The sequence below is a fragment of the Hypomesus nipponensis genome, chromosome 14 (assembly GCF_054491055.1).
Source record: "Hypomesus nipponensis isolate SF chromosome 14, ASM5449105v1, whole genome shotgun sequence".
NCBI lineage: Eukaryota > Metazoa > Chordata > Actinopteri > Osmeriformes > Osmeridae > Hypomesus > Hypomesus nipponensis.
The window spans coordinates 15,590,574-15,616,500 of NC_140374.1; the positions used below are offsets into that span (position 1 = coordinate 15,590,574).

Here is a 25,927-nt window from a genome sequence, read left to right on the forward strand (position 1 = left end):
TCTACGGCCTGCTCCTCTCCCCCTTAGTGCCCAGCTAGACACTCAATCTACCACGTCTAGATTTTACATACAGATGGCATCTCTCCATATAAAATAAACGTTTTTTTCCACTCTGTTGAGACTAGCTTTATCTCTAACCCTCGCTCCATGAACAGTGTATTTAAACACTGTTTATGTTTCTGTTTGCCTGTTGCTATACAGTACGGGTTAGCAGACTGTGTTTGTGCTAGTCACGGAATGCCGTGTGTCGGTAACCTGAATCTGATTTCAGCATAGTTGTGATGCAATGTCCCTTCAGCCATATACATGCAGCCAGGGTTCATGAGTGTTATGATCAAGTCTAGTGTAATTCAGTACTTCAGCTGTCAGTGGTTTCACGAGAAATGTCAAAACAGAAAAAAAAAACTAAGCTTGGGGCAGATTATAACCTTCATTTACAGATTCATGACATTGTTGTTACATTATTAATAGCCTATATTGTAGATGGTAGGTACTGAAAAACATTGACACTCAGAGAGAGCCAGTCACTCGTTTCACAATGCCATTACCTATTTCTCTTTCTGTTTCTTCATCTTCTCTCCATCCCAAAAACAATCTTCACAAGTTTTGTATTACAGCTGACCTAATTTCAGACTACTCATCTATTAGAAAAACAGAGAGTGCTAGAGATAACCATACAAGAAAAAACATGATAAAAATGCGTGAGTGAGAAAACAGTGAGAAAGAAGGGGCACACATGAATGTAACATTTGCAAGTGATGCCATTACACAAGCTTCCCTGTTTGAACAGCCTGCCCTGTTTATCTCCACCCAGAGCCAGTCAGCTGTGACTTTAGCCCTCGCAACTATCTTTGTCAGGGCTCTGTGGGAAAGAAGCACTTAAGGAGTCTCTTTCTCTTGGTCTCTCTGTCTGTCTGCTCTTTCTGTCCATCCCTCTGTCTCTCTCTCTGCCTCTTCTCTCTCTCTCTCTCTCTCTCTCTCTCTCTCTCTCTCTCTCTCTCTCTCTCTCTCTCTCTCTCTCTCTCTCTCTCTCTCTCTCTCTCTCCATCTCACTGTCTGTATTTTTTATCTCTGTCTCTTTCTCTTTATAGCTCTCTTTCCCTTCATTTTCTCCCCTTCCCTCGTCAATGTATAAGACAGTCAGTCCTTCTTGATTGGCATGCCTGATGGATGTGTGTAATCTTCCTAGTGGAGGCTGTCGGGGCCTGGGTTCAGCCCAGGGGACACCTGCTTCAAGCACACTGACTTACACTCATTTGCATCATGGTTCATTTCTATGTAAATTAGAATTAGTATGCTTATGGAAATGACAGCTTTTTTCCCTCTTCTTCTGTCTTTTGGCTGGAAAGAATAACTGATCGCATTCAGAGAGAGATCATCTATCATTTGGCACCTGAATGAGTCTGATTCATGCCTACCTGGAACGAGAGCTGGCTGAGGTCTTAATGAAGATATTTCTATGCTAATGCTTTGCAGTGTTGGTTTATGATTTGCGTGCAGAGCGAGGGCAGGGAAGAGGCTGTTCTGAGTGAACTGGGTGGACATATGGTTAGGTTTGCATAACACGGTGGAGGTGGTGACCTTTTCTAAATATGGAAACACAATTGCAGCTGCAGTGCCACTTAGTCCAGGCCAACACTCAAATCTGAGGCACTTCAGATTCATAAAAAAGTGGTGAATTGCCAGTTAGGTAACTCAGCTTTTGAATACTCAGGTGGATGGGATGTGAATAACAACTGTTCGTGCTGTAAACCCTCGGGCTATCTGACCCTGTCAGTGGAGGCTCAATGGCTTCCTGTGTGTCCGAACTGTGTTGAGCATTGTCCTCTCACCTTCAAAGGCCCTTGCAGGATCAATAACACAGACAGACAACGGCAATGTTGGCACCTGAACGAAAAAGAAAAAAATTGGCCCCACCACATCCCTGAATCAGCACTTTCCCTTCCTTCAGAGCTGCGCATCGCCTCTCTGACTAGAAGCATTAGCTCTCGGCCGTGGCCTATCGTCTGCATGTTTGTGGTTACTTTTCTGCAGTCACTTTGAGTGATAGCATCATTCGCTTTGCCTGTGCTTGGTAATTCGGTCATTTCTATGTAAATTGGGCTTTGTGCTATACTAGGCTGTCGTACCCTACAAATGCTCTGGCTGGCCTATGCCTGTAATGGCACAGTGTAACATGGAGAGTACAGCAGCAGCTTTGTGTGGCAGGTCTCGCACTCACACTGTCAGCTACGCAGAGAGAACAGGACAGACATTGGACGATGAAACGGGGAAAACGGACGGACAGGCCTGCGACTCATCCAGCCGGCACAATATCAGACCGATACAGGCACTAGAGCAGGCTGGTAGGTGAGCAGGGAGGATAGATATGCAGGCAGGAAGAAGACCAGATTGGCAGTCAAACAGGTATCAAGGAAGGTGGAGAATCATAAAGGAAGTCAGAACGGTAGGCAGGCAGATAGACAGGCAGGCTAGTAGGTAGACATGCAGCGTAGTATTTGAAGAGGATAGGCATCTGGTACGCATCCAGATTTTGTCTTTCTCTTTTGAGGAAGGATGTGGAAGGATCACATCACCAAGGAAAACCTTAGCAGGGTATTACTGTTGAGCCTCAAGTATCCCTGTCTCCAGACAAGCCTGGACATGTCATCCTAAAAGAGATAAGGACAGAAGAGCCTTAGCAAAGTAGAAATCTTTGCAGACATCAATGTTCTTCATGACATTCCATTTTGAGAAGAGCATGTGCGACTGCTCCTCTTACAGAGCAATGTGTTTGGGGTTTGTTGTTTATGGCACAGATGCCAGTTGGCCAGCCTATGTTTGTCTGCTATTTCTGTAAAACATTAGTTGGGTTTGATTATGATTTGAGATGTTTTTTGTATGCTGTGGTTATTTACGTTGTGGTGATCTCATATTGGTTGCTGTGACTATTGCATGGTATCGTTTGTGTGCCGTTTGTATTACTATGATATGTGCAGTGCAGTGTTTGGAGACAACAAGGATGGGGGCAGCAAACTCCCCAGCTGACAGTGACGCAGCCCATTACGCCAACAGCAGGGGCAAGGAGCGGGGACTGAATGGAAGGAGAAGAGCTCCATTCGAAAAGAACGCGTTTATCGATCGGACGAAGGGACCAGCCCGATTCTCTTGCCTGCAACTAGGCCCAGGAGGAGGCGACCATGCTGGATTCCGTTCCGCGCAGCTAGACTCCTGGGTCACAACCACGGCTCGGCTGTCCGACGAACCCACTGCGTCTAGAATCAAGGATCTCTCCGGCTTGACTGCTGACGCCTAAAGGGGAAGTACCCACATCTCTCCATAATAGGAACTCATCACTGTGCGCAACAAAGTAGCAAGTCTGTTGATCATAGTCTCAAGCAGGGGCTCGCTCCACGCATCGCAAGAGGTAGGCTACGGCAGAACGGAGCGGTATTATACAGAACGGGCAGCGGCGACTAATAGAGTTGGCATATGCCAAAGAACCACTATGAGAGACACCCCTCCTAGGTTTTTAAAGGACAGAAAGACACTACGTTTTTACTAATGTACATTTGATCAGGTTGGATTTATTAAAGCCTATTTTTCAATATCCTCTGTCTCTTGACTGGTGTGACTGTAGCCCAAGGATCAGAACCTGCAATTCAAACCGTGTCACCAGTGTGACATTTACTGTAGCTGTTAAGTTGTTTTCAAGTATACCGTGTCCCAAAGTCTTCTACACCTGGACCTGCTGCAACCTGACCTACCACAAAACGGTGACTCCTCTCTGCTTCTCACCCCAGAACCCTAGTTATCATGGTGGAAGAGTTGTGTAAAGGAAGAGGAAGGAGGAGAGGTAGAGGAAAGGGGAGATTGGAGAAGACCTTTGGATGCCGCCCTGTGTGTTCCTGACAACAGACTAGTGTGAAAACGTTCTATTTAGACTGACTATAAAGACCACTTTGTCAAAGTTTGTGGTAGGATTGTCATCATCCAGTCTTTGCCAATGTAAGCATGGAGTCACAGACAAGATTGAGAAAGCAGTGTCGGGTTTGTTTAGTACATTCAGTCAGTAATTATCACTAAGAGATTTCCAAGTGGTGCTCTTCAGATGGATATAGTTCCTGAGTTCATTGCACGGGGCCTCAATTATCTTTCTTTGTCTTTTTGTTCCTATCTCTTTTCTTTCGCTCTCTCTTTCGCTCTCTCTTTCGCTCTCTCTTTTGCTCTCTCTTTCGCTCTCTCTTTCGCTCTCTCTCTCTCTCCCCTTGTCCCTCTCTCTCTCTGTCTCTGTCTCTGTCTTTTCATCTCTCTTTTTCTCTATCTTGCTTTGCGACCTTTTCTCTTTCTGTCTCTTTATTTTCCTCTCTTGCTCTCTGTCCCTCGCTCTCTCTCTCTCTCCCACTCTCTCCCTCTCTTTCTCCTCATTATAATTCTCCTTGCTCATTTGGCCTGTGTAAATATTGCCAGTGAGATCTTGGCTGCAGTCATTGATTTGGAGGGACTAATCATGCAGGCTGGTCACAAAGACATCTCCAGCAAAATCAATGCCAGTGAAACAGAACTGCAATCTGTCTAAGCATTCCCACATCTATATTTCTTCTCTGCGTGTATCTCACCCACACTCAGTCTGGGATTCACCCCCACACATTTTCATTTCATTTAATTGAATTCTTATATCTAATTCTTGTATTCTTCGATTTTCAAATTGTTTCATCTATTCTCTGAAAAGAGACTATGTTATAGGACATTTGGGGGTTGTGGATATGTGTCCTGGATAATAGCTACAGGAATCAATTGTTTTCGGGACTGGACTTATATTCTCTAATCAGATAGTGGAATGGCACAGACTTAGGCACAGGGAGACATTGAGAAGGAAAGCAGACGTCTCCCGCAAGGACAAATACTGCAATAAAGATGATTTATATGTTCATCTAAGGATTTACAATCAAGTCCACACAGTAACTGGCAGAGTGGTCCATGACATCCCTGTTCAGAGTTGAAGAGTCCACACAAACACACTCACACACACATACAGAGTGACACACACACACCTATCTCTCACACTCTCTGCACATACGCACGCATCTGCCCAGTGTGTCTGGGGCAGGCAGATGGATGGCTCTGGAGCGTGTGTGTTTCAGGAATGTGGCCCTGCTGTGCAGAGACGACCGAGCCAGGAAAGGGCGCAACCTCACCCATGTCTGTTTTTATAACCCTCCTCCAGTTAAACACGCCCCCCCTACCTGTCAATCACACGGCCCCTCCCCTCAGCTCTGCCTGTGATGTCACGGCAGGGCACACGCTACAGTTCGTCAGCCGTGCTGGAGTTCAAAAGCCCATCTCCGGTACCAGGATAAGGAGCCCATCGAAACCGATCTATCAGTCTGCAGTCGTGTCATCGCATGGCCCTGTTTGGGTGTTAGCATGAGGGGGTGAACCTGAGCCCTCCCTCCCTCCCTCTCCCCCTCTTCCCTCTCCCTTCTCCAGGTGCTCCCATAACTCAGCAGGCTTCAGAGCCCCGAGGACGCATTCCTGGACTACAGAGACGTCCTGACAGATGAGCGCGCCGATTTACGGCTTGCTGACGGACCCGGAGAGGGGGGAGGGGGGGGGGGAGAGAATGGGGAGCCAATTGGGGCTACTTCAAAGAGAACCAACCTTTTGTTGTTTTGGTAGTGCTTTCTCTCATACCAGCTCTCCCTCTTCCCTCAATCTCTCTCTCTCTCTCTCTCTCTCTCTCTCTCTCTCTCTCTCTCTCTCTCTCTCTCTCTCTCTCTCTCGCTTTCTCTCTTTCCCCCCTCTGTCAAGTCTTAGTCGGTGCCTGGAACAGAGTGTTTTCACACATACCATTCCTCTCCCTGGTCACTGTAGACCTCCCTTTAGCGTGTCCAGTCAGATAAGGTGTTGCACCACACTGCAGGAAAGCTCCAGACCCAGCGGCCATATGAGTGTCTGAAGCACGGAGCACACACAGACACGCCACACACACGCGCACACACTGACAAAGGCACACACACACATCACCCGCACACAATGTAATTTAGACGTTCCTATAACATGGACCGAGGAGGTGACATTTCACAGACTATCCTACCCTGGGGGTCTTCTATCAGGACAGCTCCCAGACACCTGCCTCTTGTTCCTATGTTATCTGAATCGGTTGGCGTGACTTTGCCGGGAACATTATAGGACATAGACAGCCATTGTACGTGTCCTTGTTCCTCAGCAGTGGGTGTTGGATTGCAGGGGTTTGTGGCGTGTGAAGATGATAGATGTGGAGACTGGTGTCATTTCTCCTAGCAGAATGTGTAATGAACCCTGTTGTGCTCCTGTAACATTTGGGCTGATTGATTACAAACAAAGGCAGTTTAACATGCAGCGGAGGGCCACACGCAGGGAACAAGACACAGCATCAACACAGACGACAACATGCACATAGCGAGGAGACAAAATCCCCCACAATCCCTTGCTCTACGGGGTGTTGGTGGTTAAATAAAAGCACCTTCATGTTCAGACTATTATACATTCTCCCTCACTCACTCCCTCCCTCCCACACAAACACACACACACATACACACACACACACACACACTCACTCCCCCACAGACCCCAACAGAGAAGAAGCTCAGTGTTGACTTGAATGTACGTGTTCATGTCTCTGGTAGCAAATGAGGGAATTTTTTACCATACAAATTTGCCCTCTCTGCTCTTACTTGTAGAAAAGGAGACAACACCACTACTGAATTCCCTATTCTAGTTGTTGTTGAACAAAGTAGAAGGAAAGTCTGACGTAAGATGGTGGAGAGAAAGAGTGACGGAGAGAGAAGGCAGAGAGAGAGAAAGATGGCGAGAGAGAGAGAATGAAGAGAGAGAAGGCAGAGAGAGAGAAAGATGGCGAGAGAGAGAGAATGAAGAGAGAGAAGGCAGAGAGAGAGAAAATGGCAAGAGAGAGAGAGAAGGCAGAGAGAGACGGCAGAGAGAGATAGAGGAGACAAGTGAGAGAAAGAGGGAGAGTGAAAGCAGAAAGAGAGAGAGATGTCAGAGACAGAGAGAGAGAGAGAGAGAAAGAGAGAAAGGGAGAGAGAGAGAGAGAGAGAGAGACAGAGAGAGAGAGAGAGAGAGAGAGAGAGAGAGAGAGAGAGAGAGATAGAGAGAGAGAGAGAGAGAACGCAGATAGGGAGAAGTTCCACAAGTCATTATTCTTTCCCCATGCTTTTTTCAGGTCTGTGTTTGTTCACTCGCCTCTCTCTCAGAGAAACTGCCCAGACTGCCAAATAAGACCAAGTTCGTGTTGTTCAGCCAGTGGAAACCTCTCCCTGGTTATACTAAAGTCTACTCACTCGCAATAACAATTGTCATGGAAATTAAACTATTGCACGTGTCTCTCAGTATTTTATCTATTGACAGTGGTTATGTCATGATTTTTATGGATACTTTATACATGCAGAAAGCTCCTTCATTTCAGACTTTGTGTGTATATGTATGCACAAAGAAATAACCTATTAAACCACAAGGCTACAGGCGCTAACTGTCCTCCCTTTCTCTCTTCCAGCTTACAAGATAATTTCATCAGGACACCAAACAGTCAAGGTCACCAGCAGTACGCTTGCTGGAAAAACAAAGCACAAGGACGTTGTACGGAACAAGGATTCAAACCACGGGTTTGCACAGAGTAGAATATGACACTTGTATAAGACAGATTTTCAGAGCAAGCTGAATATCAACATCACACAAAGCATTCATTTTGCAGATGCCAAAGCGACATAGAGGGAGATTTGAACCAGTGATATTTTGGTCTGCAGTCAAATGTTCTACCCTACAGCTACACCAATCCTATATATATATATATATATATATGTGTGTGTGTTTAACAGTATGGATTCAACATTAGTAGACCACACTGGTTGTGGTTTATCCTCACCACTAGCATGCTAAAAATGATCATCAAGTTCTGTGTGTTTATACTGTTTGGAGCGACAGATCGGAATCCTCTGCAGTGAGAGAGTGCTCTCCACTCCTCTCTCTGTTCAGGAGCTGAGTCTGGCTCTCTGTGTGTGTGTGTGTGTGTGTGTGTGTGTGTGTGCATGTAAGTGGGTGCACTGTACATGCATGTGTTTGTGTGATTTGTGTGTATGGTTAAAGTACTGTATGTGTGTAAGTGAGTTTGTGTTTGTGTGTGTGTGCTTTGCATGTGTGTTTTTGTGATTTGTGTGTATGGGTAAAGTGTGTGTGTGTGTGTGTGAAGGGTGTGTGTATGCGTGTGCGGGCTAGCTCTGAAAGTGACAGACAGAGGGTATTAATAGAGCAGGCCCACAGATCACTGCCAGACAGAATGTGACATCTGCTGTGTGAGGAGTGCAGTGTGAGGAGCCTCCAAACTCTCTCTCTCTCTCTCTCTCTCTCTCTCTCTCTCTCTCTCTCTCTCTCTCTCTCTCTCTCTCTCTCTCTCTCTCTCTCTCTCTCTCTCTCTCTCTCTCTCTCTCTCTCTCTCTCTCTCTCTCTCTCTCTCTCTCTCTCTCTCTCTCTCTCTCTTCTCTCACCCTCACTCTGGTTCTCTTTCCTTCTCGCTCTCCATCACACTCTGTTTTTCTTTATGTCTCTCTCTTTCTCTCTTTTTCTCTCTCATCACCTCCTCTCACTCATTCTGCCACACTGCCACACACCTGCTGCCATATGCTAGGTGTTGACTCCTGCTAATGATGTGCATTGCACAAACACACACCCACGCACACACCCACGCAAACACATGTATCTCAACAGAAATATCGGCATTTTAAAATAATGCAGACACACACTCACTGCATGCCCAGCAAACAACACACCTAATTATTTGTGCAAATGTAGAGTGTGTTACGGTAATCTACAGGATGGTAGTAACTTCATACACAGCGTGGTACATTGCATATGTGGTGAAACGGTGCTGCTCCTTCACCCGTCATGTTAGTGAACTTGTATAAACACAGACTCACAACACTGTAGGCAGACCAGGGACAGGAAGTGACTTCCCAGAATGCACTAGAGTTGGATCGGCTGTGTTGGCCCATCCTCCCAGATCTTGGTGAAGTCATTAAAAGTCAGCATTGCCCTGGAAAATGATGCACAATCACAGAGCAGACGGGACACAGATTTGAGACCTTCACACACAAACACACACACACACACACTCACACACACTCACACACACACTAAGACACACGTACACAACAACACGCACAAATACAAACACACACACTCATTCAAACACAGACACACTAGGGAATGATTTCTGACCCATTTTGCGCACTGTCAGAATTCAGTTACTCATGAATTTATATTTCTTACCATAATTTAATCTCATAATCTGCTTTTGTCCCAAATGGTTTGTCTTCTTTCAAAGGCGTCATATGCACAGCTGGATATAGCACACATAAGCACACATACAAACACACACACACACATAGCTGCAAAGTCAGCCAAATCAATAAGCTGCTTAACTTCCATTAAATCTACATTTTTTTGTGATGATTCTTCCTTTCTGCTTCCCTCCATCCCTCCATCCTTCCTCCTTTTCATGTTTTCATACCATTGTCCTTCCTTCAATATTCCCTCCTTCAAATGTCTTTACCCCTCTCTCCTTTCCTCCATCCTCCCTCTTTTCCTTGGATTCACCCCTCTCTCCCCTCTGCCAGTGACAGGTAGTCTGCTTTCTCAGTTTGCTGAGTCGGCACTCTCCCCCTCTGGCAGTTCAATAATTGTTTTAGGAGTTTATATTGGACACTGACACAGGGAGAAGAAGGGAGGGAGGGAGATGGAAGGAGGAGGAGGGAGAGAGAGGGTGAAGGAGGGAGGACTGTATGTCAGTCAAGCTGAAACCGAGGAAGAATAGAGGCAGGTCATCCTTTTCATCCTTTTGTTCGCATGAAGGCAGTGTTCTGCTTTCCGGGGAGACGAAATACAATCTGCCTCCTTTCACTCACACTTTCATTTTCTCTTTCCTTTCTTTTCTCTGTGTTCCTTCCCCCCATCTCTCTCTCTCTCTCTCTCTCTCTCTCTCTCTCTCACTCTTACTCTCTCTCTTTCTTTCGCTCTCTCTTTCTCTCTCCCTCAATCACATCAACATACCCACACACAAAGGCTTTTCCTGCATTTTGTTTGCCCTGTGGCAGAGATGTCTTTGTAAAAATCTCATTCACGTTCAAATATGTAATTACCTGAACAATTGGACCAAACCCAACCCCACCCTCATCCCCTTCTCACAGCCCAGGCTGGGAGTGAAGGTGACTGCTGCCAGCACCTTGGGAATGAGAGCAGGCCGTACAGAGTCAAGCAGAATGTGGAAGGGTGGGAAGGTTAACTATAGCTTGAGTCAAGGGGCTGCTTTCCAAAAGACCCGAAATACTTGGGTTTTCTCAATGGGTTTCCACTTGGAATATTTCAAATGAGATTTGCAGGTCTGAAGGGAAGAGGACAGATTGAACACTCGGCCTGAAAGCTTACATCACTCAACAGTCAGAGGTCAAAAGCTTTCCAAGCCATTTTGCAGGTCACAGCCTCCAAACCGTGCTGGGGCTGGTTCACCTTCCGGATAACCTCTCGACTCTCTTGTGTTCTCCTTCTGCCCCCTCCAACCCCTTCCCCCCTCCCCCTGTCCTCTCCTTTCTCTATTATTTCCCTCTCACACATGCACAGGCGCAAACAAACACACTCTCCCTCTCCCTCTCTGTCTTTTCACCCACTCGCACATCATTTTCCACACACGCACACACATACTCAATACCTGTCAGCCAGACCAGGCAATGCGTGGCAGGCACTGGACTTGGCACGGTCTGGTTCAGAGGCTGTGTTGATCCAGAGACTTCCACGGGCTCCATGGTCCAGCACAGTGCCAAGGTAGTGCCAGGATAGTGCCAGGGTGCTGGAAGGCAGGGCACACAGAGGACCACTGTGGGCCCTTCGCCCACAGTCAGGGGCCAGCACAGAGGGGCCCCCGGAGGAGACATTGCCTCTCATTGTGAAGTGGAGCCAAAGAACTGCTCTGTGTCCTCAGCTTCACTGTCATAGCTGTCAGGGCCACAGCTGTGTCAGAGCATGTGACAGTGAAGAACCATTTCTTCATAGTGCCCGGACGTGCCCTCTCCAAGCATGCACCGACAGAAAACAGAAAGAGATAGAGGGGGAGGGAGACGGAGGGAGAGATGTGCTTGGGCATGGGTCTGCTTGTGTCTCTTTCTGTGTCTGTGTGTACGTGTGTGTGTGTGAGTGTGTGTGTGTGTGTGTGTGTGTGTGGATGTGTGGGAGTGTATTTGAGGGGGGTTGCACACGCGTGCCTCCACCCTTACTCACGTTGACTCCCCTCCTAGATCCTTATCCTCTGTCCACACTTGCCCTCGGTTACACCATCATCTTGGGAGCAGCCAGCTCTGTGATCACACGCTGTCTCCCGGATCGCCGATACGGCACGGCGTCTTTGCAGCTGCGAAGTGGCTGATCCTCTAAAGTGTAGCCGAGCGCCACTTAGGAACGGGCGCAGGCTTGTTTGCCAGAGATGAATCACAGATAGAGGCGAAACAGGCCCCTCCAGTGTCTAACTACATGCCAAGGCCTGACAGTACCAGACAAATCTCCTATTGTGTTTGGGTTCGGACTTTTCCAGACTTCTTTTCCGAGCAGAGGAGACAGGCTGCTCGGTCGTCTGGCTGATCTGGGCTAGATAAAAGCAGGGTTGGAGATACAGTCTTACAGCCACAGTATCATGGCACAGCTAAGAGGCTGGAACATGAAACATGGCAGCCACTCCAGGAGCATTCCTTGACTGTCAAAGAACATACAGTACCTTGTTGTGTAATCATCTAAGCGGATCTTTAGAATATTATTCTATATTTGTAATTTGATCCGGTCAATATTAAAAGAAATCAAGAGAGAAGCAATTGCGGCATAAAAGAAAAAGCGGATTGAGACAGAAGTCCAACGAGGCAGATGAATTGGTGTTCAGTACAACTCGGTGACTGGGCTGTTTCAGCTGGTTGTTAGCCTGTCAACATTGCTGAGCTGTGCCAGCCCAGTGCTGCAGCAGAGAGCTAGCTCTGGCTGGGAGTCCCACCTGACACCGGCAGATGCACACGGCTGCCCTCACACCAGGACGGAAGACGGTTACCGTGGGGACTGCCGGTGTGCAGGGGGCTGATAAGGACGGCGGTTGCTGATCAGACAAAACGAGACGGCAGGAACTGGGAGGAGTGTTCTACAACAATCTGACAGAGGGCAGAGGTGTACGAAAACTTTTTTCTGCCCTGTCTGTGTGCCTGTGTGTCTGTCTGTGTCTCAAACTGCCTGCCTGTCTGCCTGCCTGCCTGCCTGCCTGCCTTTAGTCATAGTTTTTGTTCTGTCTGCGTGTCTGTGTGACTGGAGAACCTGCAGCCCGAGCTGGAAAGGAAGAGCAAGGAGGCTGCACCGACATGAGTACTCCCTCCTCACCGAGGGAACATCAAACACCCGTCTCCCAGGACAAATGAGTTTGTTTGTGTTCTCAGCCGTGCCGCAGCTCCATGCCGAGGCCGGGGGAACAGTTGTTTGACTTTGACCAGTCAGCTGATTGATATGACGGGGGGGCTTTGATAGTGGAAGCAGGGAAAGACGATGGTGATGGAATCGTTTCAGAATGTGCCCCTTAGACAGCTGGCTGAGTGGCGGGGTCTGACAACACTGGGGACATGGGTCTTCTCAGCCAAACGCTGACAGAGGATGGACCCGGCACATTCTGCTGAATGATCACACCATCAGTCTGCTTTCATTTGAATTTCTGTCTGATCATTATTTATATGGGTCATTTCCACTGGATCCGTTATATAAACACAATGTCATTTTTCCCTGTGTGCGTACATATTTTTCATTGCACATTTCTAAGCTTTCCCCTGCGAGTGTTAGCATCCCTCATACCAATTCCGACTGACTCCTTCCTTCCCCATCTGCTGGGGGTAATAAGGTCCAGCGCCAGCCCGGTTTATACTACCTGACACGCTGGCTCTCTCCCACTGCATGATGGATCCAACAGCTTACTGAGGGAAGGCATGCGTGCAGCAAGGCCAGATATCGATCCTGGGGGGATTCCAGGGAATGGTGGCATGGACAGGAAAGTGCTTCTGAAACTGGATTAGAATCATTCAGCAGTATATACTAAATTACTACATGTAGCATATAGAGATGGATTGATGTTGCTTAATAATATCCATAAAATCAAATCATCACATGTACTGGCATCCATACTAACTCACACAAACGTTTTGCATGCACACCCATTCAACTCTACTAAAAAACATACACAAATACAGAAAATACAAACTGAGTAAAGTATACCATTTGCCAACCTTTTTCATCAGCCCCCCCAGCTGACTGCATGGCCCTTTGTGTGGGATGAATGGATGTGGTGTGTGGGAGGTATTTTATATTCATACGGGAGCACTCTTAGCCAGGCTTAATGTGTTTCTATGGTCTGCCTTTAGATGGGAGGGATTGGAGTGGAGGGAAGGAGGGAGGGTGAGATGTATGTGGAAAGATACATCGGAGATAGAGGAAGAGAGAGGTAAATGGAACGGATAAAAGAGATAGAATGAGATCTTTAAGTAAAGACAGTACTTAGTATTTCTATCTCTGAGCACATGGACTGTTTGAGCAATGCATGTTTCATTGAATCACTTGGATGTAACACTTAAAACCACAAGGGAACAGTCATGTTGTCAGAATTCTAATGCGTTTGGTGGGTATTATTCCCGATATAGAATGCTGTACTGCCTTCGGTGTCGGGACTAGTGATATTCAGATTGTTTCCTATCTCCTTCCTTCCCACCCTCTCTCCCTTGCTATCTACCTGCCTCCCAGCCCAGCCCTCCCCTACCAATCTCATTCCCTCCCCACTTTCCTTTTCTCTTCTTCTCTCTTTTATTCACTCGTTCAGTTTCTGCCTGCCGGTCACCCTCCCTTTCTTCCAACATCATCACTATCTCTTTCTCTCTCATCTATTCACTTCCTCACAGTCATTTATCTTGGATCTCACCTGCAAGCCGTTCTCTCTCTCTCTTTCTTTCTCTGTCTCTCTCTCATTTCACGGACTCAGATGAACAGCAGCAGCAGCAGCGGTCCTGAGACTGACACCCAAGATATCATATTGATTTTGCTTTATGATTCACCGTAGTGACCAGACAGGTAGACAGAAGTGGAGAGCTGTGGAAAAGAGCACCCACGTGCTGACCTGGATGAAAGAAGACATGTTGCTCTCCTCCCAGGACGGTTCTTTCTTCTGAGTTGTTGTTGTTGTTTGACACTCTGTCTGCCCTGGCCTGGACACAAGTTACTTTTCACGTCAATACCAGTGGTCAAGCTAAGGCTTTGAGTCAATATTTTCTGACCAGCTTGTTAACCAACACCTGCCTCTCATTTATGTTCAGAGCAACATATTTTATTTTCGACTATAGAATATTGTGATTACTTGAACTATGGAATTGCTTATAGTATCCATAACTTTCTCTAAGAAGAACTAAAACTAGTTTATTTTAGCATTTCTCTTTTGTAATGTGTATTGCTACACTTTGTATTGTAATGTGTAGTGTATTGTTTTTTCTCTCCTTTTCTCATGTTTATTCTATAAACCCAAATCAATTAACCTGCTAAAGGCCAGAGTCACACAACACAAAATAAATTGTGAACACACCTAATACAATTCGATTTGACCAATTTTACATGAATTGAATAACATCACTGAATGCTCTGTGAAGTGTGTAGACAAGATTTAACTGTTTAGGAGGGGCCTGTCTGACTAGGTTTCAGGTGGCCAAAAGCATTCTTCCACCAAACCCCCTAATTGATCCCTTGTGGTACAACAGTAAAAATCAAATGTGTATTAGCATGAGTTGATCGTGCTTAAAGTGTTGGTAGTGTGGCCACTTCCACAGTAGTAGGCCTACCAAGCAGATGCATTGCTAGACATAAAGCTGTACAGGGGCACACGCCTACTCAATATAGGCCTACAGGTTCAAAATGAATGCATTAACTAATAAAATAAACAGCTGAAACTCAAACTCAAACCATTAAATAGGGTCTGGCAATGCCCCTTGTACCAAGCAACATTGCTGTCTTTTTATAGTTTTCCCTTCAGTGGTGATTTTCGCTGCTGTCTTTACCAATTGCCTATCTGCCAATGCTGTGCTGTCTCTTGTTTGAGTAAAACAACTTTATTTTGTAGACAGGATTAGTCAATCTGTCATTTGCCAAAAAGAGCTCATCCACCCTCATCTACTTGAACTGAAGGCCGCTCGTGTTTCAGCTAGGTATTAAATTCATTTAATGTTTTGCCATAGAGAAACAACACTCATCTGACAAACTACAGTGTGGACCTCAACTCAATAGCCTCTTAGCTCCCTTTACAGAGAACAGAAGTGTGTCCTCGATCTCTCTCAAGCCTACTAATCTTGCTACATTGTCTGTGTTAGCTCTTGTGGACTGCACCCTCGGTCTTTGTTGTGGTTGTCAAGCCTGTTTTTCTCACTTTCTTCCTCCTCCGCATGTTTTTGTTCTCTCTCTCTCCCTCTGCATGTCTCTCGCTCTCGTCGTATAAGCAGGAAGTGAAAAATACACCCACAGGCAGAAGCTGGTATCAACAAGGAAGTGAATGGAGCCCGACGTAAGTTGTTAGCTTAGCCGCTCAAGTCAAAGTGGAGCATAATTTCAGCCGCTATGCTAGGGTAGTGCTAACTAGCAGTCAACTGCCTAGCTCCACTCTCAGACAACTAGTAGCCCCGCACAGAAAGATAATCAGAGGGAGAAGGGAGAAGAGGAACAATAGAGGGGAGCCTGACTCATAAACAAAACAGCGAGAACACTGGAGAGAAGCACAAGCAGTGCACGGGTAAGACGCACTGAGTGGCTGCGTTTGTGTGTGTGCATGTGAGTCAGAGAAACGACGACAGCAGAGAGGGGAATAGGTGAAGTTTTATGTGCAGTGAGGCCCTGTGTTCTGGTAGTTGTTTGTGTCTTGGGAAAGAAGGGGAGAAAACACATGAGCACAGCACAGAGAGGGAGGTCCAATGGGACCAGGTAGAAAGAGAAGGAGAGAGAGTGAGAGAGAGAGAGAGAGAGAGAGAGAGAGAGAGAGAGAGAGAGAGAGTGAGAGTGAGAGTGAGAGTGGAGGGGGGAAAGGGTGGCAGATATATGGAGGGGAGAGGGTTTGTGTGTCAGGCTGGCAAAGCGAGTTGTCCATTTTCTCAGACTTCTCTCCCGTTGAGTGAACTGAAAGAGGGAGGGAGAGGAACGAAAGATAAAAAAACAAATGAAGCGTTTAAAGGTCAAAGGCCTGACGCTGGACACAGGGAGGTGGAGCTTTAAGACAAAAAGTGTTTGTGTGTGTGTGCGTGTGTGTAAATGCTTTCGGGTCAAGCTGAGGATGTTCACTCAGCAGTTTAATGCAAGTCTGTCCGTGTATCTTTGTGTGTATGTGTCTACAACATTGGAGAAGGTGCACACAAAGGAGAGAGAGAGACAGAGAGAGAGAGAGAGAGAGAGAGAGAGAGAGAGAGAGAGAGAGGGAGAATTACGTGTGTTTTGAAAATGTCGGGGGAATTAGGCAGACTGAAAGAGACTTGGTGAGAGTGATAATATTCCCTACTGCATGTGATAAGATGAGCTGACTGTAACCTTTAGTACACAACAACCTACCCGCTTAAGTCAGTATGAGTATATTCCCATGGCCAAGACTATAAATACACTGTCCTGTGTTCTTTCCTGCAACCTTTCTACTCTTCTCTGCTCCTCTGCTTCTCTCTGCTTCCCGCTGCTCTTTGTGTACCTGCTCCTCACAGCTTCTTAGTTCCTCTCTGCATCTCTTCATGGTTTATTCATCTGCTCCAGCCTCATTTTTTTGATCTCCCCCAAGTGAGGATGACCAATCGGGAGCAGCCCTGGAGAGGTGCTATGGAACAACAGGAAGAGGAGGACCTTCCTCAGATGGACGGGTCATGTGACGCTTGCGAGCCTGACGAGGCCCAGCCCGCCACCCAGGTGTGCCACGCCTGTGGCTTTGCCTTCTGCCCCACCCACGCCGTCAAACACGCCGTCAGCACGCGCCACCTTCTGTCGCCATACGGCCAGGAGAGGGCGCTCACTCAGAGACCTGGACGGGACAGAGACCCTGGGGAAGGGGCGGGGCCAGAGGCAGGGGAAGTGGCAGGGGTGAGATTGGGACTCCAGGAACAAATGAAGGAAACCCTCTCAAGCATCGAGGCCAGCGTCGAGGAGATCGGGTCCGTTCAGGTTGCCAGGGCCAGGGAGGGGGACCCCGGGGAGGAGGCGGGGCGCGCCGAGGCAGACGGGGGAGTGGGGGAGGCCGGCGGGGGCGGGGAGGCAGCTCCGGAGCCGGGGAGGAGGGACACGGTGACGGTGGAGAGGCTGCGCTGCAAGGAGCACGGGCAGGAGGGCTCTCTCTACTGCAAGCCCGACGAGAAGGTCATCTGCGTGGTGTGCGCCGTGCAGGGGCAGCACCGCGAGCACGAGATCATCACCCTGCACGAGGCCTACGCGTGGCAGAAGGTTAGTCGCACGGGGATAACATCCCTCATCCTTCCACTCGCCTAGCATGTTGGGTTGCCGGGCAGCTTCCAGCGAGAGGCTTTCCCATTGGGCGTTGAGCTTTCATGACCACGGGCATGGGAAATTACTTTCACACTTTGCTCTATGCCCTTGAGGGAAGGGGAAGCTCTCTCTTACATGCAATTTACAGAATGAGGCAAATGCATAACCAAGTGTGTGTATGTGCACTGTGTGTGTGTGTGTGTTGAGAGTATGAGTAATGCCCTCTGCTGTTAATACCCATCTTAACACACACTGTACAGCTTAATATGAACAGAGCCTATCCATGCCAGTAGTACACCAATAACCTCAGGACAGGCACATGTACAGTCAACTCTTTCCTCGGCACACGTTTTACACATAATTCGACATGACGGCAAGTCCCACCCCCCCCATGATCCAACCCTGTGATGATAGGAACGGAAACTGTACGGAAACACGACGACCATATTCCAGTGTCCCTCAAGCTCCGTATCGGTGACGGCATCCCAGCCACCACATCCAGATTGGATTTGCGCTTCCCTCTTTTGTGTCCTCTGAGTCACCCTCTGGATGCTGAGCCCAGTGGCGAGGCTAGGACGGACACCGTCGCTGAGATGTACTTTACTGTACAATTTGTACTTCACTTTGGCTGAAAGCATCCGCTAAGTGAAGAAAATGTCAAAAGTAATGAATGCACATCTGGGCGGCGACAAGAGAGTTGTTGATTTACAGTTCCAGTTCATTCATGTAGCAGATGCTTTTACCCAATGCGACGTACACATGCATTTGATGAATTCATTTAGTCTCAGAACCTCATCAGAGTTCTCATAAATGTGTTGCCTTTCTTTTGTTTGTTCCCTTTAGTGAGAAGCCATCCTTAACTGAGAGGTCAGGAGGATAGGACCTGGCCTCTTTCTTATGGACTCATCAGCTTGTTAACAGATTATTTGAGTATTCCTATACTGGACGAATCACAGATCAAGGTGCCAAGGTTATAGCTCACTGATTTCACAAGTGTGCAGTAGAGTCCGAATCCATCCCTGGTGGTAGCTAAGAGGTGATGTCGTGGTGTGGCTATAGCTATCTAGCTGGTCCATTCTGTCTGCTGGTGCAATATGGCTTAACTGCTGTGCCTGAGTGAAACAGAATTGAGGTTTCAGCAGGGCTGCCCCAGGCTACACCATCGCCCGCACAGCCACGCTGTGCCATTCAGACAGCTGCGGAGGGACACTGGAGTAAAAGGATCCTACACTCGCCAAGCATCCGCCGCCATCTATCGATTCCACATTTGTCAGCATCGTTAACAGAGCTGGGGTGCGAGATGGCGAGGTGTGACATGGGAAGCATCGGACGCTGAAGCCGAAAAAATCAAATAACTACAACTACAAGTGTTCCATCGATCCATCGATCCACTTTGTGTTTGTGACACATCTGAAATGTTCAAAGGCAGATTTCATGCCGGCTGTTATGGACGTTATGGCGCTAACTGCCCGACTGGGGGTTTGTTTGTCTTGCAGAGCCGGGAGGGATACGACCTGCTGGGCTGCACTCAGAAGATGGCGGACAAGATCAAGACGAAGTGGACCAACCCAGAGGTGAGCTCTCCCACTGACCCAGAGTTCCACAGTCCCTCTGGAACCCTGTCTCAATGGAACCAAAAATGACACCCAGCGATGTAGACATGATTCCATTTTGAAGACAAACTTAGCAAATGTTGCTATCTTGCGTAAAGCATTCAGTTAACCAAAATGGGCACCATGTCGGTGTCCATGAGCAATTTACCTCAGCAAAGTACACAAAGGCTAATTGTCTAAACAAGACAATCAGTCATATTTTAATTCTTCGTATGTGGAAGTGTATGACCTGGTCTTATTGTGACCCCGACCCTGGCCTCTGAGCCGTTGATATACAATATTCCAATCTGCGCTGAACCAGACAGCACACTTCCTGATTCCCTGGGTGGAACTGTGTAAAGCTCTTCAGCAGTCAACATGCATCATCCCAGAGTGAGATAAAGAGGGGATTAGTAGGAGATTATGTCATAAACACAACAGGGAGTACACAGACAGGGGCCAATTTTCCAATCAGTACACTCATTCATCCAGTCATTCATTCTTCCTTTCATTTATTTTACATTTTTTAGTTACATTCTGTGTTTGTTCCGCATTGCTCCATGGGTGAAAAGCCTTACGTAGGTGTATGATGTCATCTTCGAGACCGAAAATAACAACAGTAAACAGAATGCAACTCAGAATGCGACTCAAATAAAGTGGGCAATTTATTACAGTTGTCAAATTGGACACAAAATGCGCGAGCCAATGTATTTCTCTTTGAAGAGACTAGTTTTAGAGGACAGTTTTAATTCCAGGCACAGCACAAGCAGTGATGCCCTCTAGATCTGGCTGGAACAGAAGGAAAGGTCAGTAGTGAGGACCAGGCTCAGAGCTGAGCAGGGTCAGGGCTGAGCAGGGTCAGAGCTGAGCAGCTTTTAACCATCCGCCTTTGCTTCCCCTGCCAGGTCTGTCCTGCCATTCCCCTCATCCTCTCGGTTCCCCCTCTCCTCTCTCCCATCCAGTTGCCTCTCGTTCTCTCATCGTCTCCTTCACTCCTCTCCGCCTGGACTTATTTGACCATTATCCACTTTTCGCCCCCTCGCCTCACCTCTTCTCGTCTCCTCTGGTCCTTCTGGCCTGCCCTCCGCTGGTTGGCTCCACTTCTCCCTGCACTCATCTCCTCACCTCATCTCCTCCACTCATCTCCTCCACTCATCACCACGAGTCCATCTCTTCTGAAGGTGTTGAGCTGTGAGCCACAGTGAGCCGTCTGGGCAGGTTTAAGTGTTTTCGGCAGTGGACCCTGTGAGAGGAAACCCGTGTCGTAGCGTTGTAGCGTAGAAGGTTAATGTGAACGCCCTGTTAAAGGTAATACTCCTATTGGCAGGCTCGCCCCGGCTCGACCCAGGCACATTATCATAGTGAAATATCAGTGCCGCCCTCCAGCCCTTCCGGACCCTTTGCCTCTCTTTCCCCACCAGAGCGGCGCGTGCGGAGAAACCACTTTCCTGTCTGGTCGCAGAGCGACGTGTCAGAAACCATTATGTGGATTTGTCAGTGTGTCCTCACCGCACTCTCAAATGTCAGCAGATCTTATTATGCATGACCGGTAGCTGCTACGCAGGTCGCTGCTGGCAAGGCAGCAGTGCGCGTGTGCGCACGTAAAGGGAAAGTCTAAAGAGTTGAAACTCAAGCTCGGCCTTGAGGGAGTTCAGGAGGGAAGAGGAGAAAGTGTGTGTGTGTGTGTGTATGTGTGCTCGTGTGCGCACACGTATTGTATTCAGTATGGGAGGATAAAAAGGTTTCAACCCGAGCTCGTGTTTACTGATGAAATCCCGCCTGCTTAATTATGTACTCGGCCTCAGGTGTCGGGATTTACATCTGATCTCTCCAAGCTCATATCTCCTCATTCTTTCTGAGGGGGGAGAAATAAAGTTCCAGAAACAGGGTGGGGGCTTGAAGCCCATGCATATGCATGACCAACCAGAGGGTAAGGACTACATTGGGGGGGGGGGGGGTCTCTCTAGCTCTCATTCTGTACTCGATGCCATCTATCGTTCCTATCTGTCTCTTGCTCCGTCCTTCCGTCCCTTCACTGGCTGGAGATGGTAACAGTGACGGGCAGAGTCTGCCTCAGATCCGGATGGAAAGGTAGTCAGCAGATTTACCTGCCCCTCGTATTTAATTGGCTCCATCCAATGTGGTTGGTGGCAGTCTGCCTTTGGGTCTGCTGGCTTCATAGAGGGCTGATGTCAGGTGCGGCGCGGGAGAATGTTTCAACAAAAATACGCACACACCACACACACACACACGCGGGCTCGCTCAGGCTCACTCTTGTGATTGTCGACGCTCGCTCGCACACATAGGCATGCACTCTTACACACACACACACACACACACACACACACACACACTGTACACCCACATCCACTCAATCAAAGACACACGCTCACACGCGCGAACGCACGCTCGCTCCATCCATTTTCCCTGCTTCATAAAACCGCCACGAGCAGCAGGCACGTTAAAGCTGCCACTGAGAGGGCAGGGTGAGCCCGGAATGGTTGAAAAGACGACACGACTGGGCTTATTTCTCCTTCTTCCCGTCTCGCTCACCCGCTCCCTCCATCCTTTCACAGCATTTTAATTTAATTACCTTATGTATCATTACCCAGCAGCTTCCTAGGCTGACAGCCTTTACCAGCCAGTGAAAGGCTTGAACGTTGAAACCCATGCTAGAAAACCAGAATCTCTTTCTCTCTCTCCTCCCCCCCTCCCTCTCTCTCCATCTCCCTCTCTCTGGCTTTCTCAAGCGCTCGTTGTATTATTCCCAGAGCAGGAACATGAACAAGAAAGTGGAAGTCATACACATTCAGCGGTGAGTTAGTGGCTTATTTGCAATGGTTGATTGCTGGTTATAGATGTAACTGGTAAACAAGAGTATGTGCAAAGTAGGCTGTGAGTCTCAATGGAAAAGTGTTCATTTGGACCAGGACCACTGTTGCCCAGGGCAGGAGGAGGCAGAAACTGCCATTTCTTTTAATGTCCCATTATTGCTTTTTAGGCCTTGTAAAAACATTACACAAAGCCTTTGACTGACTGGATGGAGGCAGCTAGCCTTGTTTGGGCATGGAGGTCTTTCACAAGAAGTTAGAATTACAAGTTCAGGCTCTCAGAGCTGTTTATGGGAATCCTCTGGAAGTTAACAGTGTCTCCAGTTTGAGCTAATGCAATGTGGCATGAGCTATTTGGTTGTATCTATTTGTGTCCAAGGGGTTTTGTCTTATTTGGCTGTAAGTTGGCTTCTTTTATAAGAACTAATTGCTAACACCATGTCAGCCGGCAGCCAAGCTCAAAGGAATCCCCTGTTGAGCCTTAATTCAGTTTTAATGTCCGGACATTAGCACTTATGTAATAAACACTGGAATTAGACGCTATGTCTGATACATTTGCTATATTTAGCCTAATCATAATCTTTTCCCTTTTCAGGCATAACAGCCAAACAACCTTTCCCTGCAGTCGTTTCCTCAGCAGTTCAGGGCACTTCACCCTAGTCTCCACTCACTCTCCCCTCCATTCTGTCTTTTCTCTCTCTCTCTCTCTCTCTCTCTCTCTCTCTCTCTCTCTCTCTCTCTCTCTCTCTCTCTCTCTCTCTCTCTCTCTCTCTCTCTCCAACTCTATCCTTCTCTCTTCCTTTCTCTCCATCACTTCCTTCTCCCTTTTTTCCCTCTCTCTCTCTCTCTCTCTCTCTCTCTCTCTCTCTCTCTCTCTCTCTCTCTCTCTCTCTCTCTCTCGCTCACGGCGTCCCTGGCCTTGTTGAGCCCTGCCCCAGTCTCTCCCCAGTGGCTCCAGTCAGAGGTCTAACAGAAGATTAACACGCCTGGCTGCTTCTTCACTCACTATCTGGATCTCCTTCCCACAGACCCAGGTCCAAGGGCACAGGGCATAGCTCCAGAGACGGAAGGGGAATGAGAAGAGAGTGTGGCCCCAATGTGGTGCACAGGTCCCGGGGCCTCCACAGTGAAGGACAGGGGGCTCATGCAGGAGATGGAGAGGGTAGTGAATGTGTCAGGGTTTCAAATAGTGACCTACAGTTGTAGGCCACTAACTTATCATGGCTGTCACCTGTCCTGTTGTCCCTCCTCCCTCCTGCCTGGCAGTCAGTGGCTGTTTGTACATTCATGACTGATTGCTGTTCAGACCAATGTGTTAGTGAATAGCAGCATGAGCGGGGACTTGTTTCCTTTGAATCGAAATGCCTGCAGGAAACATTACATTTAAAAGTGTTACTTCTTCCTTTTGATTTGATGATGCGATGTGATGCAATGTAAAGAATCAGACTACATGTCCAGGAGTCTGTGAAAAGACTTTAGCCCCTGCGGGCCTTGGCTGTTCTGACTTTTGATGCTTCCGTCACTGGAGAGAAGAGATACCGAACAGGGCAGTGGAAGGGGGAGTTTGAGAGATGAAAGGAAAGCGGTGGAAGGAACACATGGGCGACATGAGCGGATCGAGGGAGGAGAGGAAGGGAGGACAGCAAAGGGAAGCGTCCGAAGGAGGTGGATGAGGTAAAGCAGGAGATAGAGGAAGCGAGAGGAGGATCCAGTGAGGTGGGGGTGAATGAGGGCACAACTTTGGTGGGCCCGGGGGGGGGGAGGGGGGCGGGATTGGAGGAAGGACCCTCGGGGGGAGTCTGTTGCCACGACGTCACGCGTGTCATAGGCGATTCGGCGCGCGCGCGAAGAGGGGCGGGTGGCGCGCCCGTCGACGAAGCGCGTTCTAATGAGTCGTAGCTAAAGAGCGCCTCGTGGGGGAGCTGGGAAACGCATTAAAAGAGAAACCCCGGCAAGCCGTTCAATTGCCCTGAAAGCGAAACAGATGGCTCGCCGCGGTGGAGAGCCTCTCTGAGGTCTCCGTGTGCAGACGAGGGGCCAGGCCGAGGCGTCGGACTCCGGAGGGGAGACTGTGTGTGCCAGACGATGACACGACACAGAGCAGGGCGGCAGACTCGTCAGAATGACGCTCTCATAAACAGGCCGTGGAAGGAAAGGAAAAACAAAACGGAGAGTCGAGCCTTTTTCTACTTCCTCCCTCTCTCTTTCTCCTTATGTCTCCACCTCTCATTTATGTGTCGGCCTACGGCCTCTCCTTCCGTCTCGCTAACCTTCGGCTGGGTTTTTTTTTTTTCATTTTTACTTTCCTTTGTCTTCCATTCACATTCATCCTCCTCCTCTCCGCTCTCTGTTTTAGCTCGGTATTGAAGTCCTTCACGCCTTGCATGGGGCAGCTCCGCCATGTTCATCTGCCGTGCCAGTAATAAGCCCTGACATCCGTCAGTCCGTCATCCGTCATCCGCTTTAACATTTTGAACTCCTGCATACGCCGTATCTCCAGCTCCTCTCTCTCTCTTAACTCTCTCTCCTTCCCTCTCTTCTCTCTCTCTTTCTGCCTCCCTGTTTGAATTCAATGGGCTGTACAGGCCCGAAAGAAAATATTTTCCTGTTGCCCCCCCCCCCCAAAAAAAAACATCACGACTTCTCTCTCCCTCCCCAACCTAGATGTCGACGGACCAGCTGGAAGCCTACGTGAACGGCCAGTTTGACGAGCTCCACAGGCTGGTGCGCCTGGAAGAGAAGAGGACCCTGCACCTGGTGGACCTGAAGGAGGCCTTCCTCACGGCCGCCGCCGCCGAGAAGATTGCCGAGATCTCCGTCCACACCGAGCGCCTGCAAGAGGAGATGGCCTGCATCACCCAGCAGCTGGGGCAGCTCGACCAGGCCGAGAAGCATCCTGGGGCCGGAGTCGGAGCGGCGGCCCCTGCCGGAGCCCCAGGCCCCGGGCACAGACCCATGGTGAGACCCCCCCCTGCCCCTTTCAGACGCACATGCACACTGCATAGACACGAAGACGTCCATAGCGCTAGCGGGAGCGAACAGGTGTTATTCTTGTTAAGAGAGGGGTTGTGACATGGAGGTGTTCCAGTTCTCCTCAGTCCGAAATCAAAGATCAACATGTGTTCCATTGAAGGGTGAGGGGCTTAAGTGGAGCTATGTTTACCCTCTGGCTGCATGCCAGTTCCAGCCTGTGTATACACACACACCGGCTGGATTGACTCTACCTTCTACAGTATCGGTCAAGGTCAGCTTCTCACACACCTTCCTCCTTGCTCACATGTTGTCACACGTGCGCAGGAGAGAACAGTGCACGTACACAAGCTGTGCAACCCAAGCATAAACCCACCCACTCACTCACTCACTCACTCACACCCACAACTAGACTGTCTTTTCTCTCTCCCTCTCTCTCTCAATCGCACTCGACCTCGCGCTTTCTTTCTTCATCTCTTCGTATCTCGATCGTTTTTTTTCCCACCCCTCCACGTTCCTTCCTTTCTCCTCAACTCAGTCTCTTCTTATTTACAGCAGCCCAAATTAAAAGATTCCTCTGGGACATTAGTCACTTGCACCACTCTCGAGTCAACACACTCCTACCTCCCGGGTGGGGCACGGAGACAGGGGGCTTTAGTAATGGCCATAGCCCAGCTCCAGATTGCTTTTCTGGGTGAGAAATGGGCCCGTCGTGGGCCAAGTTCATTAGGGCCGTAATTGAATGCTGATGGTGGACCAGTTTGTTCTCTGGTGTTACTCAGTAGCGGGTGAGTAATGCTCGCCGCGCAAGGTGTGTGTTTGTGTGTGTGTACAGAGGGTAGGATGAGGACAGATTGAGAGGGCTTTCAGTAAATGTAAGCAGGCGTGTATACAGTATATTTGCCTGCAGAGGACAGAAAGGCGGACAGCTTGTGGATATTCAAGAGAGATCCAGCG

At 48.4% G+C, this 25,927-nt stretch overlaps 1 protein-coding gene across 2 annotated transcripts in view; it reads left to right on the forward strand.

The window, feature by feature from the left end:
• Nucleotides 1-15,377: 15,377 nt before the first annotated feature.
• Nucleotides 15,378-25,927, forward strand: part of trim44 (tripartite motif containing 44) — a 33,871-nt gene continuing 23,321 nt past the window's right edge. The window contains exons 1-4 of one of the 2 annotated variants that reach the window (XM_084673341.1): nt 15,378-15,859; nt 16,883-17,535; nt 19,074-19,151; nt 24,665-24,958. In XM_084673341.1, the coding sequence (XP_084529467.1) occupies nt 16,888-17,535; nt 19,074-19,151; nt 24,665-24,958 (1,020 nt within the window). In that variant the 5' untranslated portion in view covers nt 15,378-15,859; nt 16,883-16,887. The remainder of the gene's footprint in view (nt 15,860-16,882; nt 17,536-19,073; nt 19,152-24,664; nt 24,959-25,927) is intronic. The other variant, XM_084673340.1, reaches the window with a different exon arrangement.